Source organism: Grammomys surdaster, unplaced genomic scaffold (genome assembly GCF_004785775.1).
Source record: "Grammomys surdaster isolate TR1022 unplaced genomic scaffold, NIH_TR_1.0 66, whole genome shotgun sequence".
Classification (NCBI taxonomy): Eukaryota; Metazoa; Chordata; class Mammalia; order Rodentia; family Muridae; genus Grammomys; species Grammomys surdaster.
In genome coordinates, this window is record NW_021604568.1 from 596,333 (window position 1) to 611,666 (window position 15,334).

The 15,334-nt window shown below is 42.4% G+C and overlaps 1 protein-coding gene across 1 annotated transcript in view; it reads left to right on the forward strand.

Moving 5' to 3' along the window:
* The first annotated feature begins 3,828 nt into the window (after positions 1 to 3,828).
* Positions 3,829 to 15,334, forward strand: part of Cc2d2b (coiled-coil and C2 domain containing 2B) — a 75,234-nt gene continuing 63,728 nt past the window's right edge. The window contains exons 1-5 of the mRNA XM_028773204.1: positions 3,829 to 3,870; positions 7,547 to 7,605; positions 8,550 to 8,625; positions 9,472 to 9,551; positions 11,818 to 11,908. Coding sequence (XP_028629037.1) covers positions 3,829 to 3,870; positions 7,547 to 7,605; positions 8,550 to 8,625; positions 9,472 to 9,551; positions 11,818 to 11,908 — 348 coding nt within the window. The remainder of the gene's footprint in view (positions 3,871 to 7,546; positions 7,606 to 8,549; positions 8,626 to 9,471; positions 9,552 to 11,817; positions 11,909 to 15,334) is intronic.

Here is a 15,334-nt window from a genome sequence, read left to right on the forward strand (position 1 = left end):
GTGTGAGTGCAGGTGCTACCCAGGCCAGAAGAGGGTATTAGACACCTTGGAGCCGGAGTTACAGGTGGTTGTGAGCCACCTAACTGGGTGCTGGGAACTCGGGCTTTTCCAAGAGCAGTATATGCTCTTAACACGCTATCTCTCCAGCACCCTGACCAAGACTTAAAAGATATTAAAATTGTGACATAAATTGCAAGCTCTGAAAATTAAAAAATAAATCGCTTGCTCTGAGGGCTGTGGCATGGGGCCAGATACAGGGACGAGGGTCAGCTCAGGCGCACGAGATCTCGTGCACCAAGGCTGGATCAAAACCTGGTGGTTGGAGGGCAGAGGGGCAGAGAGCAGAACGCTCGCATCGCGCATGCTCCTGGCTTGTGGGTGGGCGTTGGTAGGTGCTCAGGATCTGTCTTCACTTCCTAGGCACGTTGAAAAGCAGTATCCATCAGGTGAATGTCTTCTCCCTCAAGGTCCCCATGACAGTAGCAGAGTACGCTAGGGATGGAGCCCTCCTCTGTGTGGAATCCTGGGACTGGGATAAGAAGGCAACCAGGTGAAGCTTCAGGAGGACAAAAACGTGCCACCTGCCAGCCATCCGTTAGGAATAGGGCTGAAAACGTGTACATTTCACAGCTTCAAGGTCAGGGGTTTGAGGAGACAAATGGACGGATTTACTCAAGACTTACCACTTGGTCTTGAGAGCACGGGGAACTTGGTTTTGATAGTTCCCAGAGATACCAGTTTACAGTTCAGAAGGTTTTCTTTTCCGGCCACTCACGTATTCCTTGGATCCTCGGTCTCAGCTTCTCCTATACTAGGATTTTAGACATGCATCACCAGGCTGATCCTGGACCAAGATTCCCACTTCTTGATTTAGGAAAAAAACAAACAAACAAACAAACAAAAACAAGTAAAAGATGAGAATTCTTTGAACACGTCAGGTAGTAAAATATCTGAGGGTCACGATGCTTTTTGTAGAATCTGGCTGGTGAGATGCTTTTGTTAAATTCTGCTTTTTCTGTAACCTACTCCTAAAGGGTAGTTGATGCTATATATTTAGTGGATTTTTATTTGGACGAAATGATGCCCACTGTTTTAATTTTTATTGGAATCTTTTTTGGCACAGCGTTCTAACTCAAATAAAAGAAATTCGGAAGAACATGATGTAAGAAACACAACTATTTGGAAGCATATCAGAATATCATTACTAGTGTCAGGGATTGGTGCTTGGCCATTAGATAGATCTCAAGTTGGGCCAGTTCTTGATAGGCCATTCCCTTAGTCTCTGCTCCATCCCCCTTGCCAGCATTTCTTATAGATGGGATAAATTTTGGGTTGAAAGTTTTGTGGGTGGATTGGTGTCTCTGTGGCTCCACTGGGGTTCCTGCCTGGCTACAGGAGGTGGTCTCATCAAGTTTCATATCCCCAAAGTTGTGAGTCACAGCTAAGGTCACCCTCATTGATTTTTGGGTGCCTCCCTTTTTTTTTTTTCCAATTTTTTTTTGTTTGTTTCTGTTTTTCGAAACAGGGTTTCTCTGTATAGCCCTGGCTGTCCTGGAACTCACTCTGTAGACAAGGCTGGCCTTGAACTCAGAAATCTGCCCGCTTCTGCCTCCCAAGTGCTGGGATTAAAGGTGTGCGCCACCACCGCCCGGCTTTTGGATGCCTCCCTTATCCCAGGTCTCTGTCTCATCCTGGAGATGCCCCCTACCTCCTCACCCCGGTTAGTTGCAGATTTCCATGGCCTGTACACGGGATATGTTCTTCTAGCTGGACTGATTTGTCTGGCCTCAGTGGAAGAGGAAGCCTCGCAGAAACTTGAAGTGCAAAGGTGGGGGGATACCCAGGGGGCCCCCACCTGCTCAGAGGAGAAGTTAGTGCATTTTGAAAGAGGTCCAGTAAGAACCTACAGAGGAGCAGGGCAGTGGTGGCCCACACCATTAGTCCCCAGAACTCTGGAGGCAGAGGCAGGTATATCTCTCTGGGTTCCAGGATAGCCTGAGTACAGAGTGAGTTCCAGAATGGCCAAGGCTTGTCTGAGAAACCCTGCCATGAAAAAACAAACAAACAAACAAATGCCCAGGGAGAAACATATTTCTGGAATCATTGTTAGCCTTTGAGCCATCTCTCCCTTCCCAGCATACAGGGGGTTCTAAATGGCAGGCAAAGAGTAAAACCTTTTACTAATAAATTTGCCATCTGTGGCTGTAGATCAAGAACTCTGGCTTTAAGTTTTGTGTTTTGACCTTGGACTTGTGGGGCATCTGATACAGAAATTGTTAATCCCCAGTTTCCTTACCCTTTGGAAGAAGCTTTAATTGTAAAACTTAATGACAATATTCTGAGAGGGTTGGCCTTCACCACAGCCAGTTTTTTAACAGAGTGTCAGCTGTAGGAAGGGGATTTCAATAGTGCAAATATGGTTTCACCCAACTCTGCAATTTTATCCAGTGTCTTGTTGATAGCCATCCATTTATTTATCCTATATCCGTTGTAGACTATAAATAGGCTAAGAACAAATTTAGATCTCCAGAAATAAAGAGTTCAACATTTTGCCTGCTCTGTTTTATTTAATAAATCATTGAAGTTTTATTATGTAGAGGATGTTTTCTGTGGTTTATGAACAAAATTTGCAGAAGCACCAGAAACCAAGTATTTGTTTGAAATTCATTTTATTGTGTGTTTTTGGTGTTTTGAGACAGGGTCTCCTCACAAGGAACAAGTTAGGATCTTCCTGCTTCAGCCTCATTGATGTTAGAATTATGGGTGTGAAGCATCATTTTGGGCTTAGGGTTAATTTTAGAAGGTGTTGAAGATCAAGAAGTACTAGCAAATTGGAAACTGGCTTTTTGGCATCTTATTCCTGTTATGTTTTATTTCGGCACATCAGCAGTGAGACTCTTAAGTGTCCTTAAGCCAATCATTGAAATGTCCCATCTAGTAATTAAGAAAAAAAATCTAGCTAACTTGGACTCTTTTGTATTCCAAATCTATTCAGTGTTTTTACATCCTGTCCAGCCCTCTTCCCTGAGTGTCTCATATATGTCTGCCTCCACGCTGCATCACCAAAAGCCCACCCCAGAATGGGTGGCATCTCTGTAGTATACTGTACCACTTGCTAAACAAGTTAGAGAGTGCCTGTCTGCAGTCCTTACACTTATACAAGCTTGGAAAGGAGGGGCCTAGTGCTTCTGGTCAGTTTCCAGAACTTCCTGGAGCTTTCCAGTTGCTTACTTCCAGAGTCTTAATGAGCTTCCATGCTATTATTTTCCTTTAGAACATCCTGTGCTCTAAAGAGCTTCTGTCTAAGATGGAAGGTTTTATCTCAGAGGAAATTGCTATATCAGACAATTACCAAAATTTCTATTAATCACTAAAAGCTGAGAACATATTAGTATTAACTATTGAAGGCAATAATTATTCCTTTTGTATTTTTATATCAGTATAGTGAGACATCTTAGGTAGAGCCAAATGACAATATTTTTCATCTTGCTTTTTATATCTTTTTGAATTCTATTCGTGTGTGTGTGTGTGTGTGTATGTGTGTGTGTCTGTTTGGCCTACAAGTATGTCTTATGGATCATGTGCATGTACTGCCCAGAGAGGCCAGAAGGGGGCGTTCCGGGGGACTGGAGTTAAAGAAGATTGTGAGCTGCCATGTGTGCGCTGGGAAATCAAACCTGGGTTCTCTGGAAGAGCAGCCCGTGTTCTTGACTGCTGAGCCTTCTCTCCAGCCCCTACTATGCTTTTTAATCCTGTCATAACAGTCTTGTTTTAATAACATGGTTTCTCATTCTTCTTTATTTAGAAGGTGAAAATAAAAGAGACATCATGAAAAAAATCTCAAAGAAAAGAGAAGAGATTTTTAAAAAGGTAAAGTTATTAATGCAATTTTCGGGGGCTTTAAAAAATACAAATTGCATTTTACCAAGATGTATGATTTCCTGAAAACTGTTCATCTGCTTTCCATTCCTTTTATGCTCTCTGTTAAACATTCTGAGTTTTTAAGCAGTTTGTAAACAACTCAGATATGGTAGCGTTGAAGAGAAACAGGCTTACCGAGGTCATCAGAAGCATCCCCTGCTTCCTCCCAGGCAATGGGAATTCATCTTATGAGTTCCTCTGCTTCACATGGGCCGTTTCTTCACATGGGTAGCACAGCAATATACACACTGTGCAACATGCCTTTGGCTTTTGTTTGGTCTTTTTTGAGACAGGGTTTTTCTTCGTCACCCTGGCTGCTCTGGAACTCAGTATGTGTAGACCAACCAGACTGGCCTGCAGAGATCCACCTGCCCCTGCCTTCTGAGTGTGGGATTAGAGGTATGCACCACCGGTGCCTGGCTGCAAATGCCTTTGATATGTTGACTTGAGTTGGGTCTATTCCAGGAATAGTACAGCTGGATCATATTGTCATTGTATCTTCAGTTTTCTCGAAGAGTCTGTACACTGCTCTCCCTAGTGGCTGCCCCAGTTTTCACTCCCCACCAGTGCATAAGGGTTCTTCGTTCTCCACATACCCAAAGCCTGATTTTGTTCTTGTTCATTCTCTCATGATGGCCATTCTGACCAGAATGAGATAGACTCTCACACCACTTTTAACTTACATTTCCCTGGTGGCTGGAAGTTTCAAGTGCTTTCCCAGATATTGGTCAGCAAGTCACATTTCTTTTTTTTTTTTTGAAAGCTGTTGAGGGCACTGAGCCTCTATTGGCTGGCTGACTAGGGGACCAGTGTGCAACTTTGCAGTTCTTTACCGACTCTAGACTGTCTTTCCTTGGCCAATTGTTTGCTTTGTAGCCTTTTGATGCCTCAAAATCCCATTAGTCAATTCTTGTTATCATTTTCTCTTCTGTTGGAGCCCTTTTCAGAAAGCCTTTGCCTGTGCTTTTACCTTGAAATGTTTGTCCATGTTTTCTAGAAAAGCCAAACAGTTTGTCTAGCAGTTTAATAGTAACACTAAAGTCTTTGATCTATTTGAAGTTGATTTTTGAACAAGGGAAAAGATGTGGCTTATTCTGTATATAAACACACGGTTTTTCACAGCATCATTTGTTGAAGATGTTGTCTTTTTTTGTTCAATGTATTTTTGACACCTCTTTCAAAAACTGGACAGCTCCCGTGGCATGGGTTTATAGCTGGGTCCTGAGTCCACATTGGGAGACTGAGGGAACTTGGTTCTGACATCAGTCAAGGGTAGTGGCAGCTGTGACAGCAGCAGGGCAGAGGCACTCACCTCAAGAAGAGAAGCAAAAGCTGTGACTTTGGCTCACCTTATTTTAGGTCCAGGCTACTGTTGGAAGATGCATGCCACTCCCATTTGAGAAGGGCTCTTGCCTTCAGTTAATCTTTCTGGGAAACACCCTCCATGACCCACCCAATGGGTATGTCTGTTTCCTAGTTCATCTCGGACTCGTTCAAGATAAAAACCAAGATTAAACACTAAAAGGGCTTAGCAGTCTTGTTTTTTTTTTTCCCCAAAGAATCAGCTCCTTATGTGATTGATTCTATGTGTTGTTCTTTTAGTCTTCATCTTATTAATTTCTATTGTCCTGATCTGCCTCTGCTAACAATCTTTACATCTGGCTGGTTCTTGTTTTCCTAAGACCTTGAAGTAAATCAACATGTTATTTATTTGGGAATTCTCTGATTTAAAGACTTTTATATCTGTGAACCTGCAGGCCTTTATACCTGTAGATCTTCCTTAGCCATATCCCAGGGGTTGGATAAACTGTGATTTCATTTTAACTGGACTCTAGGAACGTTTTCTTCAAGGACACACTGTTTCTTTGAGAGAGTACAGTTCCATCTCCCAGTGTTAGCATTTCCAGGGTTTCAGCTGCTGTCAATTGCAAGTTTCTTCTATGATGGGAAACAAGGAATTATTTTGATCCTTTTGTATTGGCCAAGGCTTTAAGCTTGATGAGCTAATGAGCTAAGAACAACTGAACAACAGAAGACAGCAACAAGCAATGAAATGAAGTGGGCTGTGTTCTCAACAGCACTTCCTTTGAGTTGGGATGTATATTGCTCTGTCCTCCCCACAGCTGTTTGTTAATGCTAGCTCTGTGGGAGGGATGAGGACTGCCAGCCTCCTTAATTCAAACAAGTTAGGTCAGAATGCCCTGCCAGTTAAGCAATGTTTGATAAAATTGTTGGACATTTTATCTCCTCACCAATCTCTTGCCAAGGTCTGTAATCTTCCCTCACCTCAGGGGTCACTACACTGGTGTCTTCGGTTGTCTTGAGGAGGATTGTGATTAGTGAGATGAGGCCATATCCACTCATAGTGACTTATTCGGGAGTTTTAACTGTGATACAAGAGTCAGTGGCAGACTTTGAAATTCTTCAATAAAGTCTGTTGACTAGATTCTTTTTATATTAATCTTCTAAAAATCAGGATCATGTTGGTATCCTGCTTTGATTTTCAACAAAAGTCCATTCTTAAAAAAATTTTAATACATGTATATATGTTTGTTTGTATGTATATATGATGTATGTATGTGTTTGTATGTATGTTTGTATTCACACATACATATGCATGCCATAGCATACCTATGGAGGTTGGAGGGCAACTTGTAGGAGTTAGATCTTTTGCTCTACCATGTGGGTCCTGGAGATAGAACTCAGAGGTAGCCAGCACTGGTGACAAGCACCTTCACCCACTGAGCTATCTCACCAGCCCCCGAATCTCCATTTTCAATGTAATCATGAAGCTAATATGTATCTTTTTACTTTTTCCATTCCAGCTTCATGCTATTTTGGTCAGCAGGTACATTTTTTTTCAAGAGTCTTTGCTATTATATATCTTATCTTAAATTTAAAGTTTAAAACAAACTCAGACTCTAAACCACTGGAGAGTGAGAACAGTTACTTTGTAAGGCTGATCTTTGAAAGAATGCAAATGTTTACCTTCACATACTGGAAAATAATAATGTCACATAATGGAAAATAATAAGAATGGAATGTTCTTTTGATGTTTGAGAGGGAAGTCCGAGCTAGACACTCATATTTGGGAGGTCATGCATGTACACACTTGCCAAAGCCTTGAGTATACTTGCCTTTTTGTGCTGGGGAACAGGGTGGCTATTGAAGATATAGAGGAAGGGACAGTTAAGAATTGAAGGCAACATGTAGATAGTTTTTAGGAAGGAAGATGTCTGCATTGTCAGGTACTGCAGAAAAATCCCTCAAGCAATGACATCTGTGGGGTGTTGGATTTTTAAAGTACTTTTATACGTGTTTAATTTTACCAGACTTTTCTAGAAGATACAGGAGGCACACAGTACACTCACACAAAGAACTAAGTCTCAGTCAGATTTTGTCATTTAAAGATTTTTTTTGAGATTTCAGGTGGCAATGACTTCATTTTAACATTCATCATGTATAAAGAATTCATATAAGTTAGTAAGTAATTCAAGTTAGAGTAGACAGACAAAAGAATATGAGTGGATATTTTATAGGAGACGATGTTCAGACTGACTGACATAAGACAAGCCGTTCTGTAACTGCCAGATGTCACCTAACCTTCCCTGCTTTCCCCCCACAGATGTCAGAAGCGGCAAACAGCAGCACAGAAGAAATAATGGACAGGCGTCTGTCAAAAGGTTCTGTAGCATGCCACAGCTCTGATATCCTTGGGTTTTAGTTTTTAAGGATGCAGTGATTACTCAGTATTCTAGAGCGTAAACATAAACTAGGTTTCCTATAGGGTATAAGATGGGCCCAAGGAAAATACACAGAAATCAAACTCACGATGTTCATTTTCTCCAAGAAATTGAACTCCTGATGTTCCACTTTCTCTATCATTAACTGTACACAGGAAGGATTCACTGGTGCCTGAGACTGGCTTAGACCCTTAGGTATGTGTAGATGCAGAACTTGCTTCAGAAGACCTCTTGTGACTTAGCTCTAGTCTTACTCCTCATTCCAACCAGAGCAACTTACAAGTACTAAGCAGGAGCAGGAGGAAAAGGCCAACTCAAGAGAACACAACCAACCCATCTTCCGTCTTAAAAACTGTATTGAGAACTGTACAACTGCCGTCTTTCTCCATCCATCCTGTGAGAGGCAAAAGTAACAAACAGCTTAGACTGTACACACTGCCTTCCCGACTCCATTCTCCCATTTTAACAGCAGCAGCAACAACAACACAGTGTTGCTTTGATATTAGTCCATCTCCCAAGGCATCCTAGATGGAACACAAATGTTCTCAAGGAATTTCTAACAAGAAAACAGCATCAGAGGTTGTTTGTCTGAGCTGTTTTATGCTTTGCTTGGCTACAAGAAAGACTCTGGCTGATACCTGATGCAGCAGCAAGGGAAGGTGACAAAGGATAGAGAGACACACTTTACCATAGATAGAAGTGTTCCCAATGAGAAGGGGAAGAGCTTCAGGCTTCTGAATGCTCCTGAGGCTGTGGTCTTTTCTCTCTGCTCATCGTGGTAGCTAGGCATAGTTGTAGCTAAGGTACACAATAGAGTGCTTTCACTGACACTGCTGATTAATTATAGTAAAATGATGTGAACTCTGTGTAATGCTGACGTCTTGCTTTAAACGCAGAAGAAAATCAATACATAACAGAGACACTGAGAGGCAAAGTAAGAGAAAAACTGAAAAATGCTAAGGTAATGCTCTTAATGGATTTCTCCTGTTTTCAGAATGAGTGTTTTAAGTGGAATGTGGATCACAAAGCCTTTTTTCTGATGTTAAGAGCTGAGGTTGCTTTAATATGCTTCCATTTTAAAAAGCTTCACCTTCCAGCCCGCTTTGAATTTTTTCTTCTTTTCTTCTATTTCCTTTTTCTTTGATGTCTTAATACCCTATTGTAAGTAGAGTTTCAGTTGCTGAGATGAAATATCATGACAAAAAAGCAAGTTAGGAAGCAAGGGCTTTATTTGGCTTACACTTCTCTATCACTGTTCATCAGTGAAAGAAGTCAGGGCAGGAACTCAAGCAGGGCAGGAACCTGGAGGCAGGAGCTGATGCAGAGGCCATGGAGGAGTGCAGCTCACTGGCTTGCTTCCATGGCTTGCTCAGCCTTCTTTCTTATAGCACCCAGAATCACCCACCCAGGGGATGTTACCACCTACAATGGGCTGGGCCCTCCCCCATCAGTTATTAATTTAGAAAATTCCCTAGAGGTTTGTCTGCAGCCAGATCTTGTGAAAGCATTTTTTCAACTGAAGCTTCCTACTCTCCAGTGACTCTAGCTTGGGTCAAGTTGGCATAAGACTAACTACCATGCCACCCCTCCCCTACCACGATATTAAACCCAACCCGAGAAAAGTCAATCAATCTGGTTATAGTAATATTATATATGACATCTCAGGTAAAGATAAATGTGTGTGTGTGTGTGTGTGTGTGTGTGTGTACACACCATTAAAACATTGGAGAAACTTTTATTTTCATTCATTTTGGAGAGAAGACATACATGCTCATGAATGCTGATTTTCTGTAAAATTTTGTTTCAGATCAGTCAAGGGGAAAAGTCCTCACCTGAGTTGCTCACTGATACAAAGACTACGAAGATACAAAAATGGTCTAAGGTGAGTAACTCTCTTTAAAATACTTTTTTAAAACATCTTTTTTTTTAAATTACTTGTTTTATGTGAGTGCACTGTAGCTGTCTTCAGACACACCAGAAGAGGGCATCAGATCCCATTACAGATGATTGTGAGCCAACATGTAGTTGCTGGGAATTGAACTTGGGTCCTCTGAAAAAGCAGTCGGTGCTCTTAATCACTGAGCCATCTCTCCAGCCCTTTGAAAACATCTTTACCGATGCATAGTTTACACAACAAATTTCAACCCCCTTTTAGCTTACAACTCAGTGGCTTTTGGTTAAACTGTGGAACTACATGGTCGACACCACAATCCAGTGTTAGGCCATCTCACCCTCCCATAAAAGAATCTCACACCCAGTCCAATCTCTCTCCACTTGGCATTACTTATCCTGATAACTGCTAATAAGATAAACGTAAGCACATTGAACGTTTACAGAGATCTTGTGAGCAGATAGAACTCACGAATCGGGCATCTCCAGACGGCAGGTGCTGAGGGGTCCACTAGGGAAGCACGAAGGGAAGTCAGTCGTGCCGTGTCTGAACAAGTAATGCAGAGGAAATAGCTGACTCAGCAAAGTGGGGCAGGAACTGTTAAGTCCGGTGTCGGGGTTAGCTGGCAGTTTGGGATTGAAAACGACTTTTTGTGTTCCTGGCACAGGCCCCTCACCACACTGAACCGGGTTTCAGTTTGCTTACATAGGAGTCGAGGAAGCTGCAATCACCTAAGAACCTCCCAGTGAGTTATTCTAGCAGCGTTAGCAACGTTCCCAAACTTACAGACTTGGTGCTACAGTTCGTGTGTAGCTGCGTATTTGAAATGACTCAGATTTGGGGGAGTAGCTGTGTTAGAGTACAGGCTAGGTTGTGGTAACAAAACCATAAGGAAACTAATGGATTAATTAAAGCCAAAAATGTCTGCCTTAAGAGAGAGGTTTTACCCCTCTCCAGTTTATTGGCTCAGTTGCTCAGGCTGATGGGTCTCTCACCACCTTTGACAAGCTTGTCACCTGAGTCCATGGCACGAAGCTCCGCTCTTCTCCCTTGCTAGACAAAGACAAAGAAGAAAGGAAGAAATGAATTGCAGATTGCTCTTTCCTTCCTTCCTTCTTTCTTTCTTTCTTTCTTTCTTTCTTTCTTTTTTTTTTTCAAGGCAGATGTGCAAATTGTGCATATCATTTCCAGTCAGAGAATATAAAAGAAATAGCTTCATGTCCAGTTAGCAGTGGGCTCTATGATTAGAGACAGGCAGATACTTCTGGCAGCTGGTTGTTTTGCCATAGTATGTGAGACCGTTAGCTTTGCAGATATTAAAACACAGGCACCCTTCACACACGTGGTGCACACAAACTCACATAGGCACACACACACACACACACAGAAATACAGAAATGAATTAACTACCTAAAATAAGAACTCCATACTAAATCTAAGCTTGTGTATTCAGAAAGTAGGGGATGAGCACAGACGGTGGGCAGTTTGTATGTGCAAACGGCAGCTAGACCCTAGATAGAAACAAAATATAAGGTAAATCTTCACATTTTATATGTTTTGACATTGTTTAATTCCTAGTGGGACTTTTGCTTTTTCATGGAATTGAGTCCCTTCTAAATTTCTCTTAAGGCAGTTATAGATGCATGAGAAAGAAGTGGGTTTTTGTTTCGTTTTGTTTTGTTTTTTTGGTTGTTGTTGTTTAAAAGAAGTTGAGTCTGCAGCATAGAAGACATAAAAGAGGACTTATTTATGAATGGGTCTGTAATGAAGGTTATGCCACCAAATACTGTGGGACTAGGATGGCAAGGTGTGTGGGTGTGTGTGAGCACAAGTCCACAAGAACGCTTGAACACGGAGAACACTGATAGAGCCAGCATTTTGATTAAAGTGAGAAATAATCCTCTAGCTACTCAGGTCAGGGTGAGAGAGCAGAGAGAGAGATTTTGGCTTTCTTCTAATTTGGTTCTCACTGGAGTTACCAACACACACACGCAAACGCACATGCACAGGCACACACACACACGCACACGCACACGCACACGCACACGCACACACATACACACACACACACACGCACAGTGAAAGGTGAAAGGTAAGCTATGAATCAAAGCCAAGTGTAAATGAGCTGATAAAATGACTGCTGTGTTGTTTTCTATTTGCTGCTAAGCTGCCATCTGCCACATTATGGAGAAGCGTTCCTTCCCTTGCCTGCAGACAGTATGTATCCATTAGGGCATTAACTACTGGCCTGCTGCCGTTTAACCCACAGACTGAAGTCTTGCTGGATGAAGGTCTTTCATTTTTCATCCTGAGTGGAGAAGAAGATTCAGCAATGAGCCGGTCTTCGAGGCAGGTTGGATTTGCATCTCCATTTTATAGCTTTTCTCTCCCCCAAACCAGCTATTTATTAAAGGCATAGGATGAAATCTGGACAGGAAAGGGATTTGTGTGCCCGTGTGTGCCCATGTGCATGCGTGTGTGTGTGTGTGTGTGTGTGTGTGTGTTATTTCATTTTGAAACAGGGTCTTTCCCTGTAACTCAGCTTTGGCTTGGAACTCTGGACTCCCCTATTCAGTCTCCTGATGTTAGGACTGCACTGTACACCCTCATATCTGGCTTGGAAGATGAAAATTTCATTGTTAAACCTTCCCCCTCTCTTGGAGCTGAGCTGCCCGTTATAATACCTAACATTGACAGATTGCCTCCTGGATGCTCAGTGATACACTAGGTCATCAAAATGGATGGTGTCAGTCGATGCTCACACGTGAGGGCTGGGAAGCTAGCTCAGTGGCGAAAGCGCTTGCCATGCACATGTGAGAGACCTGAGTTTGATTCCAGAACTCAGATAAAAAAAGAAGTCAGGTGTGGTGGCGTGTATGTGTAATACTGGTACTCCAGAGAGGCAGGACCCTGGAGATCAACCATTCCAGGTCACTTAGAGACTGTCTCAGACTGTCTCTCAGAAGAGGATGGAGGGCACCTAAGGATAACACCCAAGGCTGGGCTTTGCCTTGACTCTCATGAATGCACATGCACATCCCCACATGCACACACATACCCAAATCTGTGAGACAATATTGTTTGTATTCGTACATAAAGAAACTAAGGCGGGAGAGTCGAGCAACCACAGAGCAGGGACGTGTGGGGGAAGGGATCCTCGACCTGTGTTCTCTTGTGTCTTGTTGGCCTTGTCTAAAGAAGTGTCTCCTTACGTGGTCTCCATTACTCCTCACGTCTCTCCAGTTTTCATTCCTGCACAGTCAGCTACAGACCCCTGTGTTTCTCTCACATCTTCCTGTTCCTTCTCAAACAGGCACACACACACCCCTCAGCTGGTTGCTACTGTGTGCTTGCCCCCACAACCCCTCTCCCTCGTTCCCATTCTCACCCCTTCCTGATTCATCCATCTCTATCTGGGAAAGGAGGAACTTCCGTTCCCGTTCTTCCCACACAGCGGAGAGCAGGAGCCAGGTCCTGTGCATGGACAGTTTCCCTTCTCACAGAGCAAGTATGAACAAAGTGAAGCAAAGGGTGAGGCCCCAGGCCGAGCTGGGCATGCTGGAGTCCAGGTTAGAGGAACACAACTTGGAGTTATCTGGGAAAGCTATCTTCCTGCCAGAAGGCCATGGGAAGCTACTGTCACTGTCCCACCAAGAAATCTATTTTACAAGAGTCTGAATTCGAGGGTGGCTTCTTCCTGCTGAGAGAAAGATGGTCCAACCTCATCTGTGAACCTAGGGTGAAGTCTGAGGATGCTCTCTGAAGGTTCTGGTGATCGCTTTGTGGCGAGGGAGGGATGCTCCTTCCAGATAGGACAGCATCTCCTCTTGTTACCTGATGCTCATTTACGACCATCCACATTTCAATCTTCTCAGCTTTGACTCCAGCAGCTGCCAGCCCAAGGAATGTTCTGCTGTGAGCTGCTTACTGAAGACCAGGAAAGTGACGGTTTGGGATAGCAGCTGGGCTGGACTAAACGAGAAAGAGTTGGGCAGATGATGCATATTGAGTCAAGACTGTATCTTAGCTCTTTGAAACCAAGGATGGTTTGGTGAGGCCCACAGAGATGCCTGTAGGTCAAAACATCAGGGGCCAAACTGGGGACCCCACTTTCCTGAGCCATCAGGACTGAGAACCCAGTGGTATAGAGGAACATTGCATGGGATCACCAGCTGGGACAAAGGACTCTTCATACTTCATAGTTGGTGATCAGAATATTTAAGGAGCTCTCCTATGTAGAGATTCTCCCCAATCTTACCTATGCTCGTTACTGTTATACCTTGTTTGAATTCCCAAAACGATACCCCAAAAAGATAGCTGCCTGTAAACTATTTCTATGATTTCATAAAAGGGGATAGGAAGGCAGGAGTGATGGCAGGACTTGAAACCCAAGTGATGCCCAACTGTGCTTCAGTTATTACAGGAAGGACACGAGGGAGGGAGGAGGGGAAAGAGGAAGAAGGTCGAGAGGAAAACGACAAAAACTGTGTTTGGAAAAATGTCATCATGAGTTGGGCATGGTGGCTTTAATCCCAGCACTCAGGAGGCAGAAGCAAGCATTCAGGGCCAGAGTGGCTACAGAGTGTATTCCAGGACAGCCAAAACTGCACAGAGAAACTCTGTCTCTAAATTAAAAAATAGGTAGATAGATAGATAGATAGACAGATAAAAGAAAAAGAAAAATGTCACCATGTATAAGTAATTCTTGAGCCCTCAACTCTAAAATACTTGCAAAATTTTTTTGCTAGGCTTGGTCAAAGAGCAGGTAAGGGTCTGTAGTCACAAGAACTCCATGATTGGGTTGTGGCAGCATACACCACTTATGTTGAGTGTGCATCTCACAGCAGCTAATAGGAGACTGAAGCAGGGGAATCTGGGGGAATCTTAGAGCTTTATTTTATGTCAGTATGGGCTACAAAGTGAATTCCGCACTGGCTAGAGCAACATGGCAAGCCTCTCTTAAAAACAAACAAAAATAAAAATGATCCTGCAATTCTATTTTATTACTTACTCTAAGTGTTAGAATTGAGAGGTGTTTTTTTTTTTTGACTGCATGATACATTTGGATGATACTTTGTTCAATACCCAAAAATTTTAAATTACATAGTCATCTGAAGCAATCTGATATATTCAATTTTTGTGAGCAAAAATATTGCATACTCCATACTCATGAGAGAGAGGCATTTATCAACAATGATATATGTTTTCATACCAATACTCAGATTTTAAAACAACTTTTATAAATAAGCCTATATTTCAGAATTTCACTGTAACCACTTGGCCACAGACTTCTTTCTTTCCTCCTTGTTATTTTCTCTTAAATACTTTGTAGAAAATAGTTTCTTTACTTTTTAGGGGGGGCTGCTTTAGGGATGATAGAAACCAAATAGGAGGGGATTTAAAGACCACATGGGTCTTGAGACCCTAGACCTGCCCTTCCCATATCAGGCCTGTGTCTGAGCCTTTTCACTAGGGCAGAAGGGGACCAAGTTATCATTCTGTTTCAGCAACATTCAGTGGAGAATTGAACAGTGAGCTATGAAAAATATCACATAACATTAACCTTAAATGAGTTCATCTTTATTCTGAAAAACCTTATTTTATTAATTATATATATATATATATTTTCCAGAGTGTATTATTCCAGGACAGCCAGAACTGCACAGAGAAACTCTGTCTCTAAATAAAAAAAATAGATAGATAGCTAGATAAAAGAAAAAGAAAAATGTCATCATGTATAAATAATTTTTGAGCCCTCAACCCTAACATACTTGCAAAA